This window comes from Dama dama, chromosome 4 (genome assembly GCF_033118175.1).
Source record: "Dama dama isolate Ldn47 chromosome 4, ASM3311817v1, whole genome shotgun sequence".
Classification (NCBI taxonomy): Eukaryota; Metazoa; Chordata; class Mammalia; order Artiodactyla; family Cervidae; genus Dama; species Dama dama.
Window position 1 is genome coordinate 66,502,265 of NC_083684.1, and position 19,862 is coordinate 66,522,126.

General features: G+C 43.2%; 1 protein-coding gene across 1 annotated transcript in view; it reads left to right on the top strand.

The window, feature by feature from the left end:
* Positions 1-19,862, top strand: part of LOC133055191 (zinc finger protein 208-like) — an 83,885-nt gene that overhangs the window by 4,321 nt on the left and 59,702 nt on the right. Inside the window, 1 exon segment of the mRNA XM_061140621.1 lies at positions 12,318-13,157. Within this exon segment, the coding sequence (XP_060996604.1) occupies positions 12,318-13,157 (840 nt within the window).

Here is a 19,862-nt window from a genome sequence, read left to right on the forward strand (position 1 = left end):
ACCTTTAAGGTAAAGTCGCTTAGTCGTGTCCGACTCTTTGCGACCCCATGGAATGTAGCCTACCAGGCTCCTCTGTCCATGGGATCTTCCAGGCAAGAGTCCTGCAGTGGGTTGCCATTTCCTTCTCCAGGGGATCTTCCCAACCCCGGGATTGAACCTGGGTCTTCAGCATTGCAGACAGACGCTTTACCATCTGAGCCACCAGGAAGCACATTAAAGTAAGCCTTTAAACTATGGCAAATTGGAGGAGAAGGAAGCTGCTGATAAATTCTTAGATAGACGGAGAGAAGCAGATTCACTGAGATTGATCCCAAAAGTGAAGAGGGAAAAGTGATCTTAAGGATAGATTTCTCACTCAGTCTAGATACCAGCCATAAGCTATTAAAAACGGGCATATGGACCAAATCAGTCTTTAGATAATCTGTTCCAACTGGCTCAGACAGTCTATTATGGTAGGGATTATGAGGAAAAGAAAGAAAGAAAAAGACAAATGAACAGGTAGAAGCCTTCTCAATGGCTATGAAAACCCTTCTTAAACAGCCTGAGAAAGATGCCCAGAGGGACCCAGGTGAAAAGGGATGGAGTTGCTATTACTGTGGAAAGGAGGGGAACCTCAAGTGGGATTGCCCTCAGGCATCTAAGCTGCCCCCAGTTCCATGTCCAGTCTGCAAAGGACCACATTGGAGGAGAGACTGCCCCCAGAGGCGTAGGTCTCAGGGGTCGGACTCTCAAGACAATCAGGACTGAAGGTGCCCAGGTGTCCCCAAACAAGCTCCCATCCTAATTACACCTGATGAACCCCAGGTATTAATAACTGTGGGAGGCCAATCTGTCGATTTTCTTTTAGATACTGGGGCAACTTACTCTGTGTTCTGAAACCCCTGGCCCACTATTTTCCCAATCTGCTTCTGTAATGGGACTGTCTGAACAAGCCAAAAGATGGACCAGATAATCTATGTGAGCCTACTTCTGCTGACTAAAAATCCTGAGTCTGCCATTTGATCCTCAAGAAAATGTCCTCCCATCCTGGGCTCATTCCTACTCTGAATTCCACAATCAGTCTAACTGCTCGGTCTGTGGAGTGCTCCCCTCTTCATCAGTGGAAGGCCTCCCGTGGCGGACATCTCCACTTCATGGAAAAGACTCTCCAAGTCTGCAAATACCATCAATAACAATCACATGTGATGCCTCATCTTAAACTGATGACATCTAACAACCTTAAGCTGGACTGATGTAACTATAGACATAACCTGACTTTTCATTTTGATTTTAACTTGGTTTAATGACTCTTTTGCCTGTAACTGTATAATGGGCTTTTCTAACCGTCTAAAAGCTTTTAGTTTAGAAATGGTTGTCTAAGCTTCCTCATAGGAGGGAGCCTAGACACAGCCTCCTCCAACTATTACTGGGGGCCCCTGAATCAGAGACCCTCAAAATGAGGGTTAGGAGAATAGTTTGCCTCAACAACAATTTAGGGACCACACCCCTTAACAGCAGAAGTAGTTATGGAATGGAAACGATGCCCCTTTCCCTTGGCAACACAATTTTAAAAGAAAGTTGGGGGGGGGGTATAAGAGAGTCATTTCCTAGGTAGGCTGAAAAGAAGTCCAGGGGTCCCCAAGGAGAGAGAGGTCTGGAATACTCAAGGAGGAAGAAAGGACAAACTTTTTACTTTTTTCCCCTCTACATTCCTTAGGATTATATAATAATAATGAATCCTGCCTGAGGACAGTCTCTGGATTAAACCTTCTGGCTAATCCTGTTATCTTAAAATGTAAATTATGGGAGTAGATCTGGTGATGTCTTTACAACCTCAAGACATTCTTTGGATTCATTGGAGAGTATGTAACTCCATGGCTAACACTAGTAAGCAGGTACTCTTTCTGCCCCCTTCTGATGTCTATGTCAGAAGCTTTCTCTATCTCCTTTATACTTTAATAAAACTTTATTCCACAAAAGCTCTGAGCGATCAAGCCTCGTCTCTGGCCCCGGGTTGAGTTCTTCTCCTCTGGAGGCCAAGAACCCCAGCGTCTTTGCGTGATTCAGCAATAGCCTTTCAGTAGGAGTGGTGGTTGCAGGTTAAAGAGCTCTGTTGATGCCCTCCAAGGTATTTTCTCAAAACTCAGAAGTGCGTTTGCAGCATAACATCCCCAGAGAAGACAGAATAGGAAGAGGAAGAAGAGGAAACGGCAGCTTCTCAGGTAAATGTCCTATCCTGGGTCTCCGGCTGTGTCTGCTTTTCCTCCTGAAATGCCCTAATGAGAATATGCAAGCCTTTAGTTCTCTGCTCTTAATTTTTCTTCCCAGGCATTTGTTATCATCTTAGTTTTCCCCATTTCCTCTTATTATAGCAAAGACCTGCCCTTTAGACTACTTCCTTGTGTCCTAGAGCCTTTTCTCCGTTGTCTGCATCCTCGCTTTCTATGGAGCATGATGAATTCTCAACATGAATCAGCGACTTTGAAATGTTCAAAATATTCTTTTTTGAGAGATCAGCATGGGGAGTCACTCCTATCCTCACTCCCACTGGGATGTGGTTTGGTGTTTGGATTTTAGGGACGTTGGGAAATGCAGTGATGACTTAGCACCTGGATGCAATTTAGATATCTAAAACTGAGTTTGAAAATGCCATTATCCATAGAACCAATTCTCTTCTTTCCATGGGATTTTCCAGGCAAGAATTCTGCAGTGGGTTGCCATTTTCTCATCCCGGGGATTCTCTCCACCATGAGAGTGAAACCACATCTCCAGCATTGGCAGGCAGATTCTTTACCACTGAGCCAGCGGGGAAGCCCAGTGACTCAACTCAGTGGTCCAGAGTTTTTCAGAAAATGTTCATAAATAAAAAGAAAACTAGGAGATATTGTCCTTTGCATTGCTAAGACTTACTAGTTAAATGCATTATGAGGATACTAAACAGGGGAAGTATAGGTGAAATGAAATTTGCATACAATTAACATTTTAAAATGTTAGACTCAAGTTATAATTTCCTTGTTAATTCCAGAATGCCCAGCCAGTGATAGTGCCTCTTTCATGTGATTCATTTACACCATGACATCTGGTGTAATGATGTAATGATGCCCACTGGTTCTGGAGACGTCTCTTTGACATCATGAGGCTATGAAGTTCATACTTCTTTCCTCTTTAAAGAAGATTGTAGAAGAAAGGAATAAGGAATGTGTGGAAATGCTCATAGTTAATGGAGAAACTCCCCCATCTTGGTTTCTCTTTGCTTCTGAGAATGAACACTCATTGTGTGGATTATAGATGCTGGGTGTTTGGGGTAGGTGTATTGATCATCCAAGCCCGGGTGTGATGTGAAGATTATGGTACATGCAGACAAAGCTCATTCGTCTTCTACAAAAATAACCCCTGATAAGTAGACCTTGCTATCCTGATGTCCTTAAAACATGGCCATAGTCTGCTCCTGAATCACGGAATTAAAAATGGGTGAACAATAGCTGTAAATCAAAGAATCAGCACTATGGGATATCCAAGATGGCTGCCTGGCTTTTCCCAGCTCCCTGACAAATCTCATTTTTATTTGATGGGTTAAAGCCTTCCCTGGCTACAGGGTTAATGCCCTCAAAATGAAAAAAATATGTTTCACTGAATAGTAAATTTTTCATTGTTAAAGTAAGTTTCTAGTTTTCTTAATTAAGGTCTAGTGTTTACCAAGACTCATTTCTGAGATAGTTCCTTGTTATGTTATATTTCTAAAAGATTCAATTAAGTTACTATAAAGGACACTAAGTTTGTTTCTAAAGCTAATCTCAGGAAGCAGTCTTCAGATAAAGATGAGATGCTCCATGATGTACAACCAGGAGATTAACACCAGGCTTTAGTCATTTAAGAAATGAAGTCAGATGACCTGGGGTATACTGGGCTCTACCTAATGAAAGTTCTTGACTTGTCATTCCTACTTATGACCTTCCTAATAACTGCCAGCTATAGCTATATTTTTTTCTATATTGCTTGTTTCAGATTGTTTCTTATGTTACTCATGTGACTGAGCCTGTGATGAAATGCTGATACGCAGTTCCAGATGAGATCAGTGATTGTAATAATGTAACACTAGATATGGGAAGAAGCAAGAACAGGGAATGTTTTCCTGTACCAAGAGGCTAGTAAGACAGGTATGGTCCAGAGATTTTGCTACTCACAAGGCCTGCTCTAGAAACAGCACATTGAGTGGCCTATCAGTGGAATCTTCCATAGACCTGGGAATGAGCCTTCCCAGTGCCGCGGGACACAATGGCCAAGACGTGCCCCCAAAGCATGGTCAACTATGTGGCTACAAAGGGGCCCTGCGGACTGGACTCTGCCAGCTGTCTCTACAAAGAGGACATCATGACCATTTCAAGCTGCCGACCTTCAACAGCCCCAAAAGGAGTTCAGAGTAGAGATCAGAAAGAAGGCACTCTGAGCTCCGAGAAAAACCCAGAAGAACTGGCCTTCTGATAGTCAGATAGTTTCAGGTAAAGATTTTATGAGCCCAAATTCTTGCTTCTTCTCGTACCTAGAGAAACACTAACGTGACGAACCAATGTCCAGTTCTGGTTCTCCTGGCTGCCCATGAGCAGCTTTTCTACTTCTTTTCATCTTTGGGCCATGTACCTTTAACTTTCTTGTAAAGTTTGTTTCTTTTAAAATACCACACATTTCAAAGTGGTCGTGCAAGAATATTTCCAACACCTAGACAATGCTGAAACAAGTCACCTTATCATTGCATGGGCTCTCATCGCCCTCCATAAATGCACCCTAACAGACTAGGAAAAGGGAACTCAGATTCCAATGGCACCCCTGCTCAGCCTGAAGAAGCCAGAGAGGTCATCGCCCCTTTCTCCTTGAAACTGGAATCCCTAATGTGTGAGAAGAGAAATGGGTAGATAGTTAGACATGTGCAAGGTATTAACAGGGGCCAAAGAATTGGCCTTAAAAATAAAGTGAGGGAGGTATGTGGTGACCCACGGACCAAAGAGTAGATAAAACCAAGGAGGGTCTTGGAATGCAGGGATGGAAAAACAAGACCCTTAGCAACTTTCTTGCCCCATGCTGTAACTATTGATGGATTGCAGGTCCTTCTGAGCAGCATAAACTGTCTTCTCTCCTCCCCATAAGGAGAATGTATTTTTATTTTTCTTTTTCTTGGGGGGTCAGAATCTATTTTTCTTACTCTGCCCCCCACCTAGTATATGTGCCTCATCCATTCAGCAAATGATCCACAAGACCCCTATCCCACTCCTTGTACCCTGGCTATGAAAGTGGACTGAGGACCCCTGTTCAACATCCGTTCTCATTTGAGCTGGCCTGCTGTTCTAACAGCGTCCCCCATTCTAATAAACTTGACTTCCCTCTCATTTTGTCTCATGTCTGGAATTTCTTTTCCAACCCGAGCCTAGACCAAGAGAAGGGTTACTATCCTATTACACTTGTTAAAATCTGTAAAACAGTTACAGCTCCAACTTAAGTATGAATTCTTACCTTACTATTCTATTTCATTGATGTTCAAAATCGTCATTCATCAAGCAGAATTTTCAACATTGCTAACTCAAATAACCTCGCTAAAAATGTGGCCCTTTGGCCCCACTTCAGAACTCTTGGCTCAGATACACTTTAAAAAATATTTTTCATGTTTCTTTGATAAACAATTTATCCTATGTCACACGAGTAGAACACTGAAAAATAAATCTACTAATGTTGCCCTGATGATTTTATAATTTTTCTTTCAGATGAGAATAGTTTCTCTAATGGCTTGTGGATCATAACTCATCCTCTTTTCTTCACATTAAAATTGGGTAGAAAGGATTATTGTGTAAAAAATATAATTTGTAATACCAGACAAACCACTACTTCACGACTAGGTCTCTGACCTTGCTGTTTTCATCCTGGGTCACATAAGGAAGTCTTCCCACGGCCACATGCCCTCTGTACTTTGTATTTCAGGGACGGCTGACCTTCCGGGATGTGGCCATAGACTTCACTCAGGAGTGGGAATGCCTGGACCTCGGTCAGTGGGAATTGTATAGGGACGTGATGTTAGAGAACTACGGGAACCTGGCCTTCTTGGGTGAGGATAACTGCCTTCCAGAATCACTCACCTACCCACTAGGTTTTGGTTCCTTCATTTCTCGAATGTCTTCCAAAATTTTCTGCTTCCCAGAGTAGTTCCAGATCTCTGCTTTCTAGGGGAAAATGAGTATCTCTGAGTTTAGAAAGAAAGGCTTCATGATTCGTTATGCTGGTGATGGTTTTCTTCCTTGATGTACTCCGCCTCCTTCATTCTAGGTTAGTGGTAATTGTGTAAGTTCTGTGGTATTAAATAGTTGCACACTCTCTTAATTTCACATTGATACCACTTACTTTTGCCTTAGTACTACTTGACCAGAATCTCAGGATCTGATTGTTAGGTGTTTGTTAGTATTGTATAGCGACTTTGAATAAAGTATTTCCGGATGTCGTTTTCTAGAACAAAATGCGTTCTCGTCTCACCTGAATACATATTGGATTCGATACTGATGAATGTCTAACAACACAAATTTTCCTTTCTCTGATCAACAGGACTTGTCTCTAAGCTGGACCTGGTCGCCTTTCTGGAGCAACTGAAGGATCCCAGGAATATAAGGAGAATGGAGACAACAGCCATTTACCCAGGTAGGTATGAATGGACAGAGGTGATAACTCAGGTGAGTGGTCCCAGGAGCAGCGAGGAACTCATCCTTCATCATATGGCTTTGGAAGATTTGCTTCAATGGGAATGGTTTTTTGAAAACCTGCGTTTGTGTCTGCCACTGTCCTAGAAATGTATCACCTGCCCCATTCTGTCTCTTAAGTCATTCATGAATTTATCTCCAGCGATTAGTTTTCTCCACCACAGTGTGAACTAAAAGTCTCCTCTTGGCTTGTGACAAATTGCATTCATTCGTTGCTCTTCCATTGCTTGGGGGCCCTAGGAAAACTCTGCCAATTTCTGAGTAAATATGTGACACTCCTTTTCAGCTTTCCTTCTACCTCTAGACAGAAATGTGTGTGTGTGAGTGGAGTGGTAGACAAACTATCAAACGTCTAGGAATACTGGGGATGGGTTTTTGTCCTCTGGTTTATAATTTCCTATCCACTGGGAATGACACATAGGACCTTCTATATAAATTTCAAATTCAAGTAATTTTTCACTGCAGAAAGCAAAACCTTTTAAAAATGAAAGAATGCACATCTCAGGTTGACTTCAAAGTTTCTCTTTCACTTATGTGATCTCATATTAAATATCTAAAATGTATTTGCCCTAATTCTAACTTGCTAAAATACTTTATTACATTCTATTACCTCAGAATTTTAAAATAAATTGGCCTAAACTCTTACCAGATGTTCCACTATATTATTAATAGTTGATTCAAACTATGACAATTTTTAGGTTATATAAAGAAATCTTTTTTAAAAGTTCCAATTGGAATATAGCTGTTTTCCAATTTTGTACTCCTATACAGCAAAGAGAATCAATTATACATATCAGTCAGTTCCGTTCAGTTGCTCAGTCAAGTCTGACTCTGCAATCCATGGTCTGCAGCACGCCAGGCTTCCCTGTACATCATCAACTCCCAGAGCCTGCTCAAACTGTTGGTCATCGAGTCAGTGGTGCCATCCAACCATCTCATCCTCTGTCTCCCCTTCTCTTATCTTCAACCTTTCCCAACATCAGGATCTTTTCCAGTGAGTCAGTTTTTTGCATCAGTTGGCCAGAGCATCAGAGCTTCAGCATCAGTCCTTCCAATGAATATTCAGAACCTATTTCCTTTAGGATGGAGTGGTGTGTTCTTCTTGCACACCGAGACTCTCAAGAGTCTTTTCCAACACCACAGGTCAAAAGCATTAATTCTTTGGCACTCAGCTTTCTTCATGGTCCAACTCTCACATCCATACATGACTACTGGAAAAACCATAGCTTTGACTAGACGACCCTCTGTCAGCAAAGTAACGTTTCTGCTTTTAATACGCTGCCTGCTTTGGTCACAGCTTTCCTTCCAAGGAGCAAGCGTCTTTTACTTCCATGGCTGTAGTCACCATCTGCAGTGATTTTGGAACCCAGAAAATAAAGTCAGTGCTTTCACTGTTTCTCCTGCCGATTGCCATGAAACTATCTGACTGGTGCCATGATCTTTGTTTTGTGAAGGTTGAGTTTTTCAGCTTTTTCACCCTCTTCTTTCAGTTTCATCAACAGACTCCTTAGTTCCTCTTCGCTTTCTGCTATAAGGGTGGTGTCATCTGTACATTTGAGATTATGAATATTTCTCCCTGAAATCTTGATTCCAATTAGTGCTTCCCCCAACCTGATACGTTGCATGACATACTGTGCATATAAGTTGAATAAGCAGGGTGACAATGTAGAGCCTTGACGTGCTCCTTTCCCAATTTGGAATCAGTCCATTGTCACATGTCCAGTTCTCACTGTTGCTTCTTGACATGCATACAGATTTCTCAGGAGGCAGGTACGGTAGTCTGGTGTTCCCATCTCTTTAAGAATTTTCCACAGTTTCTTGTTATCCTCACATTCAAAGACTGTGGGGTAGCCAAAAAAGATGCAGTTGTTTTTCCAGAACTCTCTTGCTTTTTATATGATCCAAAGGATGTTGGCAATTTGATCTCTGGTTCCTCTGCCGTTTCTAAATCCTGTTTGAATATCTGGAAGCTCTCAGTTCACTTACTGTTAAAGCCTTGCTAGGAAAATGTTTGAGCCTTTATTATTTTTTGAAATGAGGGAAATTATATAGTAGTTTGAGACTTCCTTGGCATTGTCTTTCTTTGTGACTGGCATGTAAACTGACATTTCCCAGTCCTGTGTCCACTGCTGAGTTTTCAACATTTGCTGGCTTATCTAGTGCAGAACTTTAGCATTATCATCTTTTAGGACTTGAAATAGGTCAGCTGGAGTTCCATCACCTCCACAAGCTTTGTTGGTCATCATCCCTTCTAAGTCCTACTTGACTTTGGATGCCAGGATGTCTGTTACTAGGTTTGTGATCACACCATCGTGGTTATCTCAGTCATTAAGATCTTTTTTGTACAGTTCTTCCATGTATTCTTGCCAACTTCTCTTAATATCTTCTGCTTCTTTTAGGTCCAACCCGTTTCTGTCCTTTATTGTTCCCATCTTTGTTTGAAATATTCCTGGTACCTCTAATTTTCTTAAAGAGATCTCTAGTTTTTACCGTTCTATTGGTTTCCTTCCCATTTAGGTCTCCACAGAGCAATGAGTAGAGTTCCCTCTTTCAGTCATAGCTTTAAAATCCCTCTTATTTAATTTCTTAAAACTAGTACTTTTTAAGTTTATCTTATTTGTATTCAGCTTTGTTGACAATGTCTTAAGTGTCCTCAGTTTCTGAGTAATTCTTTATCACTATCATTTATGACTTTTAGATGGAAACATCTAATAGACCATTCTCAGAAACTTATGTGGTAAGAAGTGGATTTAAGAATTATTAGGCACCTAGGATTTGTGAAAGTGTTTAGTGTCTTCACGTAAGATGACTAAAAGCAGGAAGTAATCATTAGATTGCCTATCACCCCTTAATTCAGTGGTGCCTGGAGGTTTTTATCTTGTTTCTTCCCCTATAACCTATGTCTTTGCCATCTCATTTGTCCAGCGTTCTGTTTGTGGTCTCTGTTTTGAAGGCTACAGGAACCTAGTTAGTCTTCCTTCTGGTGTCTGCACCTTGGTGGGTGAGATTGATCCAGATGTTTGTGCCCTTATCCTCTCTTGATCTGGGCTTTGATTGCTGTTAACCGTGACCAGAGCCTGCTGTGGATATTCACGGCAGTTTCCCCATTGTTCTGTGGTTGTTACTGCCCTCTCTCTGGTGGTGCCTGCTCCCTGCGTTGTGGAATAGAGCCCGCAGACCTGAATCTTAGCTATGATTGTGATCTCTGGTGCGAGGCAGGTGGGACTGGAGCACCCGCACATGGAGAAAAGTCGCTGAGTATTACTCCTCTGGGGATGTTCACTCAGGATGTGCTCTGGTTCCCCCTCCCATGCATTCTGCAGGCTCCATGTGATGTAGTGTAGGCACTGCTCTTGGCCCCACCTTAATCACGGGCATGATGGCACATGTCGCTGGGGTCTCACAGATGTTGTTTTCACAAGGTCACCGGCATAGATTCAGTGAAGTCAGGTCCTGGGATTGCATTCAGCGTGGAGCTGGATCTGCTGTGGTACTCTGGGGCAGGTCAGGCTCTGTCCTGGCCCAGCCCCCTTGTGTGGGAGCCCACAGAGTCTACAGCAGCTAGAGCTGCCCCTGCCTTGACTGAGAGAGCGCTGGTAGGTGATTCAGATGCTCTGTAGGGGCTGAGGTTACACAGCCGGTCGTGGGTGTGAGACCGTGGCTTCTGTTGCTGCAGGGAGAGGTTTCAGCTTTTCTTCTTCATCCCTGGGGCTCAGCTGTGCTTTCAGCTCCATCTGAGCGTGTGGGCAACTCACAGGTGTCTGCTCCTGAGCTGCCCCAGAGCACAGGAGTCTGCTGATTGTGGAGGAGGTCGATGAGGGAGGCCGTGCCCGGGGGCCTCAAAAGACCTACATGGGTGGAGTTCTTCATAGTGCCTTGCAAGGACAAGCTGGCACAAAGGACAAGGGGTGCAATGGGCTTCTTCTTTGGGCATCATTCACCAATGGCACTCTGCTGTATGGTGGTTCAGGCTTCCAACTCAAGCATCCCACTTGTAGAGCTCCACCCCATCCCTTCAGGATGTTTCCTCATAGCCAACTGCAGTCCTCTGCTGGGTCTGCTCTCCAGAACCCACATTCCAGCAACCAGCCCTTGTCTGCCGTGGTGGACCTGCCTCTCAGGCTGGGTGGCCGGGGCAGGGGTCAGGACCCCGTGTGCAGGTCTCATCTGTCCTGCTGCCACAGGCTGGTTGCCGTGTTCTCTTCCCACAGAGAATGAGGCTCTCCTTCTGTCCAAACTAAGCTCCCCTAGTGAGGGGCTTCCCCAGATGTGGAGACCTCTTCTGACTTTCATCTACCCCAGGACTGCAGGCCCCAACACACTTCCTCTCCTCTTCCTTTTCCTTCTTCTTTCTTTTATCCTACCTGGCGCAGCAGGAACCTTTCTTGTTTTTTTTTAGATTTCGAGGGGCCTCTGCTAGTGCTTAGCGGGGCTCTGTGAGAATTGTTCCATTTCTCATTCATTTGGGCAGAGATGATCTCCACGTCTGCCTAAACCACTGGTATCTTGATCCTTCTGTCTCCATTTTATTTTTAAACTAGCTACTGGTCATCAATTTTCTCTAAATCTTTAAAGATATTCACTGAGAATAGCAGGTAAAATTACTTGCTATTTGCAATCTTTCAGCTATGACTCCACAAGACATCCAGGATTTGATGCCAAAGAATCCAGCATGAGAAGATGTATTCCCAAAAGCAAACCTAGGAATATATCAAACATTTCAGCTCAGAAACTTAAATTTAATGAAAGACTGGGAAAGTACGAGAGTATATGAAAGATGGAGAGTGTGTTTAAGTGGACATAAAGAAATTCAGACAGTTATACATAATGCTAACATTACTGCAAAAAGAAATCAGCAACAGGAGTCAAACTGGGAAAAACACCAACTTCAGTCTTCAACATCTGCAGAGAAGTGTAAGTATTTAAGAAAAGATTTCCATCCTTTTGTGAAACATACATGTTCTCTGAAAGGAAATATGGAAAATCTGGAAGATGATCTAATCTCTACTGCAAATACTCATTCAGAAAATTCTGAACTTAGGCTTCAACTAAACATACATTCAAGCATGTCTGAACACCTACAATTTAACAGTGAGTGGGAAAACTCACAATCTAATCAATTTGAGAGATCCATGACCAGGAGGTCATTATTCTTCCCCCAACAGATATTTTCTCTGCATTCCAAGATGTATAATACTGATGATAATGGAAGAGACGTAATCCAACCGTCATTGTTCAATACATATTGTGATGTGGTTAGTACACAACAACATTGCATGTGTAATAAAATGAGTCAGACCTTAAGTAAGAGCTCCAGCTTCAATAATTACAAGAGTATTTCTGGTGGACTGAGAAGGTATTCAGGCAATGAAACTGGGTATAAGGTTGAAGGAGACTCCAACCTTAAGAAACATCAGGGACCCGAATCTTCAAACAAGGAATCTAAAAGTCATAAATATGGAAATACCTTTGACCAGATGTCAGGTTTTTCTCTTGATAAGAGTACTTGTACTGAAGAGAGGACTTGTACTGAATATTGTAGGGTTTCTAGTCAGTCTTCAGAACTTTTTCCACAGCACACGGTTCAGATTCCACAGAAAGAAAACAAGTGTAAGATATGTGGGGAAGTCTTTAGTAAGCCATCCAATCTAAATAAACATGGGAAAATTCATACAGGAAGGAAACATTTCCAATGTACAGAATGTAGCAAAGAGTTTAAACGTCGCTCACATCTTACTGAACATCAGCGAATTCACAGTGGAGAGAAACCTTATAAATGTACAGAATGTGGCAAAGCGTTGACTCACAATTCAACTCTTTCTCGTCATTGGCGAATTCATACTGGAGAGAAACATTACAAATGTACAGAATGTGGCAAAGCCTTTACTTACATTTCAGGTCTTATTCAACATGAGCGAATTCATACTGGAGAGAAGCCTTATAAATGTAAGGTTTGTGGCAAAGCCTTTAGCCAGCGCTATGGTTTTACTCAACATCAGTTAATTCATACTGGAGAGAAACCTTTTAAATGTAAAGAATGTGGAAAAGCCTTTAGCCAATCCTCAACTCTTACTAAACACCAGTGAATTCATTCTGGAGAGAAACCTTATAAATGTAAAGAATGTGGAAAAGCATTTAATAAAAACACAACTCTCACTCAACACCAGCGAATTCATACTGGAGAGAAGCCTTATAAATGCAATGATTGTGGCAAAGCCTTTAGCCAGCGCTATGGTTTTACTCAACATCAGTTAATTCATACTGGAGAGAAACTTTATAAATGTAAAGAATGTGGAAAAGCCTTAAGTCAGTCCTCAACTCTTACTAAACACCAGCGAATTCATACTGGAGAGAAACCTTATAAATGTAAGGATTGTGACAAAGCCTTTAGGGACAGCCGTCATCTCACTAGGCATCTCAGTGCACATACTGGAGAGAAACCCTCATAATTAAATAAGTGATGGAAGAAGTTTGTCCTAAACATACACGTCGGAAAACACGAGACCATTTATATAAGAAGGACATGGAATGATGTAGAAATGTAAAAGAAAAAAAGTGTAGAAAATGGTTTAATGAAAAATGAAATCTAAATAAATACCAGAAAATCCATACTAGAAAACTTTACATCAATACTGTTTTCCGAAGTTCCTCTTACAGAGAAGTACTATAGATAGTAATCAACAGTTAAAACAGATAGAAAATTGATATGTTAGTGTGGATCACAAGATGAAAGGTTGATGTTTATAAAGGTACAGTTATTAGCAATGTATCCTTGTTTATACTGACATGATTTGTGATTATTTGAAAATGAATGTAGTTCAACTCTCTACTTGCTCCAAGGTATGATTCATTTCTAGTGTGCATGCAAACTTATGTTTTTGATAGTTGGTACCTCAACGATGAGAGAAGCCCTTCTATCTAGGGAGAAATCATTTATATGTATTCTCCATTAGAAGATTAAGGACACAGTAATGTAACATGTACAGTAAACATCTAAATGGTGGTGTTTGTCATTCATGTCACACATCCCTGTAGGTCACCATGATGTAAGTGTTCAGGGAATAATTCCACATACTAAAGATGTAAGTTATTAAGTTATGCTTTTAAAGGTTAATATAATGACAGTTCACTGAAATCTTGATGGGTTTTATAATATCAGCAGAAATTATGAATGTTTAACATATTTCAAATAACCTCTGATACCCTAAAATGTATGGGAAACCCTTCCCAGAAAATTCCTGTAATTATTGTAAGTCTTCTTTCTTAAATGATTAGCCTCCATTTTATAACCGTAGAAATCACAGTTGTCAGATCATTATATCAGAGGAACGAATATTGTTTATGCTTGCAATCTGTCTTTTAATCAAAGTTACACAATGGAGTATAAAAGGCTTTATTCTGACTGTGTGTGTTGTTCATACATGTTAATCAGTAAAACTGAATGGCTTCTTGTGGTAGAGTTGGTGTGAATGAATGAAGTGTTAACCTACCACCACCATCAACCTCTCCCATCTTATTTACGGTTGCAGGGAAGAGCACATAACAGTGAAATCTTTGGTAGCACAGTGGGATGGCATCTGTAACAGTTTCCTTACCTGCCCCTAAGCCTCAAGTCATTTGATCATGTATTTCCCATCATTTCTCCATTGTACTTTTCCCCCTCTCTGTAGCTGCAGGGACATTGTGACGGTTCTAATAAGAAGGATCATACAGAGTACTGTTGAGAGCTCCCCTGAACTGCTCCATGCTGTTGCTGCCTCCGCATCTGTCTGGGGAGCAGGCAGCCTGCAGGTCCTTGAACTCACACCAGCCAGTCCTGTGAGCACTTGCACCAGAAGACTCCCTTCCTTGAGACCAGCAGTCTTGCTGAATCCCAGGGCTACTTCACAAGCTCCCCTTCAATGCCACCCTCACAGAGCCACCAAAATCCTAGTCCTTTTGGTCTGAATGGACCCATCCACACTCAGCCTGGGGAGCCCACAGCACTTCACCCAGGCCTCTTATAAAAACCTGAACCCCAATTACTGCCTCTCTCTCTGCTCGCTTCTATCCATGACCTCACTCAGAGCTTGCTGTGAATACTCTCAGGACCCAGAGTCATGAACTCACCTGCTTCAGTTGTCCTTTGTTCTCAGCATCTTTGTTCTCATCCTTTGTACTCAGCGTCTATCTGGGGAGCAGGCAGCCTGCAGGTCCTTGAACTCACACCAGCCAGTCCTGTGAGCACTTGCACCAGAAGACCCCCTTCCTTAGACCAGCAGTCTTGCTGAATCCCAGGGCTACTTCACAAGCTCCCCTTCAATGCCACCCTCACAGAGCCACCAAAATCCTAGTCCTTTTGGTCTGAATGGACCCATCCACACTCAGCCTGGGGAGCCCACAGCACTTCACCCAGGCCTCTTATAAAAACCTGAACCCCAATTACTGCCTCTCTCTCTGCTCGCTTCTATCCATGACCTCACTCAGAGCTTGCTGTGAATACTCTCAGGACCCAGAGTCATGAACTCACCTGCTTCAGTTGTCCTTTGTTCTCAGCATCTTTGTTCTCATCCTTTGTACTCAGCGTCTATCTGGGGAGCAGGCAGCCTGCAGGTCCTTGAACTCACACCAGCCAGTCCTGGGAGCACCTGCCCTAGATCACCCCCTTCCTTGAGACCAGCAGTCTTGCTGAACCCCAGTGTCTACTTCACAGGCCCCCCTTTCAGTGACACCCTCAGAGCTCACCAGAATCCTGCTCCTCTGGTTTGAATGGACCCATCCACACTCAGCCTGAGGAGCCCACAGCACTTCACCCAGGGTCACTTACCCCAAGTACTGGAACTTTCTCTGCCTGATTCTAGCCTTGACCTCCCTCAGAAGTTCCCATTCTAAATCCTCCCCTACAGAGAGACCTCAGGTGTGCTGAGCTCTGGGTGTCTGAATGTGGGCTTGGGGAAGAAACATCAGAACATGTGGGAAGCCTGGTAAAGACTCATTTCTGCGCCTCAAACCTGCTGATTCATAGCTTCTTAGAGTGGGGCCCTGGCCTTGAGTGATTTGTATTCCCTGAAATGATTCAGAAAGAATCCTTAGCCAAGTGGTTTCCATCTGTTTCCCATCAGGGTCACGTGATCAGTGTCAGGAAGTGACCTGCCCACAGAGTTCTCTTGGTCCTGTGGGGGCATCAGTGTGGTGTGTAGGAAGTGCTCCAGGGGATTCTGAGGGAGATCCCGGCTTAAGAACGTGGCTCCTGGTCCATTTGTGAGAGCTGAGGCCCGGCTTCAGTCCGAGGAGAGGCAGCAGCATTGGTCTAGCTGGATTTGGACCGGGGAAGTCAGTCAGCTCACATGGTCTGTGTGAGCAGAGGGTTAGGAGCTCTCTGTGGGGAGTGAACAATCAACAAGTAAATTCGCAGGCTGGTCTCCAGGTAGGAAGTGATTGTTCCTGAATATTTCCTGAGACAGTACAGGAGAGGTGGGTCTTTTCAGCTTTTCAAGGTCCTTCTGTCTAGGTGAGGTGGTTGCAGGTTAAAGAGCTGTCCGGATGCCTTTGAACGTATCTCAAGACACAGGTGTGAATTTGCAACATAACATCCCCAGAGAAGACAGAGCAGGAGGAAGAAGAGGAAATGGCAGCTTCTCGGGTACCTGTCCTGTCCCAGGTCTGGGGCTGTGTCTGCTTTTCCTCCTGAAATTCCTGGACTGAGAATCTGCAAACCTTTACTTCTCTGCTTCTAATATTTCTGCCCGGGGCATTGGTTATCAACTTATTTTTTCCTTTTTTTCTTATAGTAGTGAAGACCAGCTCTTTAGACTACATCTCCCTTAGTCCTAAAGTCTTTTCTGCATTGTCTGTATCCCGGCTTTCTATGGTGTATGACAGATTCTCAACATGAATTAATGACTCTCAACTGGTGAAAACATTTCCTTTGTGTGAGATCAACCCAGGGAGGCATAGGTTCTGAGAATCCTATTGGGATGTGCTTCAGTCTTGGGATCTTAGAGAAGTAGGGGGAAATTAGTGATGAATTTACATGCAGGTGCAACTTCAGACATTTAGAAAAGGATTAAGAAAATGTCCTTATAAATAGAATTGCCTCAGTGGTTCAGAATTCTACAGAAAATTTGGGGGAAAAATGGAGAAGAAAAATGTGAGACACTCTTCTCTATATTGGCAGGAAGGACTCATGCTTAACTGTACTTTTAATATACAGAACATTGGAAGTTATATATGAAGTGAAATTTGCATAAAACTGATATTTTTTCAGGAGAGATTCAGATCACTGCTAACATTTATCCCATTACACCTCATGTTCCATTGGTTCAGGTAGTTCTCTGAGATTCCAGCACTAAATGTTCATACTTTTTCTCTTTATCTTTAATAAAAATCTTTGAACGATTTAGTGAGGAGTGTGAATAAGCTGCCACAGTTAATGAGAAATCCGTGTTTTCCTCTGTTTGCTTTGGAAAAATGAACACTCACCTGTGTTTAGTAGGGTTCTTGAGTTTTGTGAGTTTTCATTACTTAAGGTCAGGTCTGATTATTTCCATTTTTAATATACTCAGCACTCATATTCAAACTACTGCACAATTGCACTCATTTCACAAGCTAGCAGAGTAATGCTCAAAATCCTTCAAGTTAGGCTTCAACAGTATGTGAACTTCCAGGTGCACAACCTGGGTTTAGAAAAGGCAGTGGAACCACGGAACAAACTGCCAACACCAACTGGATCATAAGAAAAGCTAGAGAATTTCAGAAAAATATCTACTTCTGCTTCACTGACTACACTGAAGCCTTTGACTGTGTAGGTCACAATAAACTGTGGAATATTCTTAAAGAGACGGAAATATCAGATCACCTTACCTGCCCCCTTCTAAACCTTTATGAAGGTCAAGAAGCAACAATTAGAACCAGATATGGAACAATGGACTGCTTCAAAATTGGGAAAGGAGTATATCAAGACTGTATATTGTCACCTTGTTTATTTAACTTATATGCAGAGTACATCACGCGAAATGCCGGGCTGGATGAAGTACAAGCTGGAATCGCAATTGCAGGGAAGTGCAGATGGGAAGTGCAGTGGGTTTCTTCCTGTGGTAAAACTAGCTCTCAGTGGACCAGAGGCCACTTTCCAGGAGCTTTTGTCCCAACTCCTAGTTATTTCTGTGGAATCGGAATGAGCTGGAAGGATGGCCCTAATAACTCAAGAACAAAAATCACTTTTTCCTCACTGGTGAGCCCTTCTCCATCTCTTTTGCTATCGCTTACACTGGTGCGATGATGCTTGGAAGGAACATCTCAGTTTTATGTTTGTACCAGTCTTATTGTGGTCAGGAATACCGTCAGGGTTGTGCACACGCACTCAGGTGACGAAAGTTTCCCCCAGAGGTCTTAGCTTGGGAGGCATTCCGGAAGGTTACTCTGATGGCACCCCAGGTGGCATCAGAGGCAAGCAGGGTTTTAATGTCGAGGAGCTGGACGTCAGTCAGGGATGCCATCAGGTCTGCCCCTGGTGCATCTCCACCCCATCTCTGTGGTAGAACCGGGAGGGACGAGTGTGACGCCTGCATCGGTAAGGGACAGACTAGGTCCGACCAAGGAAGGATAGCTTTGGAGTAAAGTCTGTCTACACCCCGATCTAGAGCAGGGAGGGACGCCTCTGGTAGAAAGATGGAGCTGGTCGCTTTTTTTCCCTCTTACAGATGGGAGCTAACTATTGCAGCCTCACTCCTTTGAACTCTATCCTGAAAAACTGGGATCGATTTGATCCCCAGAGCTTAAAGAAGACACACCTGATCTTGCTATGTGATACTGCATGGCCACGGTATCCTTGGAGGATGGCAAACGGTGGCCGGTTGGAGGGTCTCTTAATTATAGTACTGTTTTACAATTAGACCGGTTCGGTAGAAAACAGGGGAAATGGGTAGAAGTAGCATATGTGTTGCCCTTTTTCTCACTGTGAGGTATGCCGGACTTATGTCCTAAGAGTATAGATTTGACTGTGAAACCTTCAGCTCCCTCCTGTCCTCCTACTTTGCCCCCACACCCGGGACTCCCACCTGAGCAAACTGAAAGTCAGGGAACTGCCCCCCAGCCCCCACCCCAGGAAGGTTTGCCTTGGTCTCAGTAAAAACCCAAACTGAGATTCAAACGGGCCAAGTAGAGGTCCAAACAACTCCTATCCCAGTACAACTTCAGACTGCTCTGGTTTCAATAGACTCTCAGACCACCAAAGTAAGAGAACCTCAGACAGCAAAAACTAAGGGTGAAATACAGGATGAGATGGGGGACAGGAAACAGATCAAAAAAAGCAGGTTTCTTCAATCTGTCCCTGGGATCGTATGGGCAGAGCAGCTAGAGAGGGTGAGGACAGCCACACAAGCTGTTGCCTCTTCATGAAGCACCCATCGGGAGGAATAATCCATCTATGAGAGTTAATAAGCCCTTTTCTTATCAAGAAATATAAAGAATCAAGGAGGATCTGGGAGGCTATTTAGAAGACCCAGAAAAGTATATCGGAGAAGGCAATGGCAGCCCACTCCAGTACTCTTACCTAGAAAATCCCATGGATGGAGGAGCCTGGTAGGCTGCAGTCCATACGGTTCCTTAGAGTCGGACACGACTGAGTGACTCCACTTTCTCGCATTGGAGGAGGAAATGGCAGCCCACTCCAGTGTTACTGCCTAGAGAATCCCAGGGACGGGGAGCCTGGTGGGCTGCTGTCTACGGGGTCGCACAGAGTCGGACACGACTGATGTGACTTAGCGGCAGGAGAAAAGTATATTAGAGTTTATACTTAACTGAAAATATGTTATCTCAACAATTTAGGGACCATGCCCCTATACAGCAGAAGTAGTTATGGAACAAAAACAATGTCCTTTTCCCTTGGAAGCATAATTCTCCTAAAAGAAAAGGAAGGAATGCGCTTCTCAATATCTAGGCAGGTTGATAAGAAGTCCTGGGGTCCCCAAGGAGAGAGGGATCTGGAATTCTCAAGGAGGAGAAAGTACAAAAGTTTTTTTTTCCCCCCATCTACATTCAGTTCAGTTCAGTCGCTCAGTCATGTACCACTTTTTGCAAGCCCATGAATCGCAGCACGCCAGGCCTCCCTATCCATCACCAACTCCTGGAGTCTACACAAACCCATGCCCATCAAGTCAGTGATGCCAT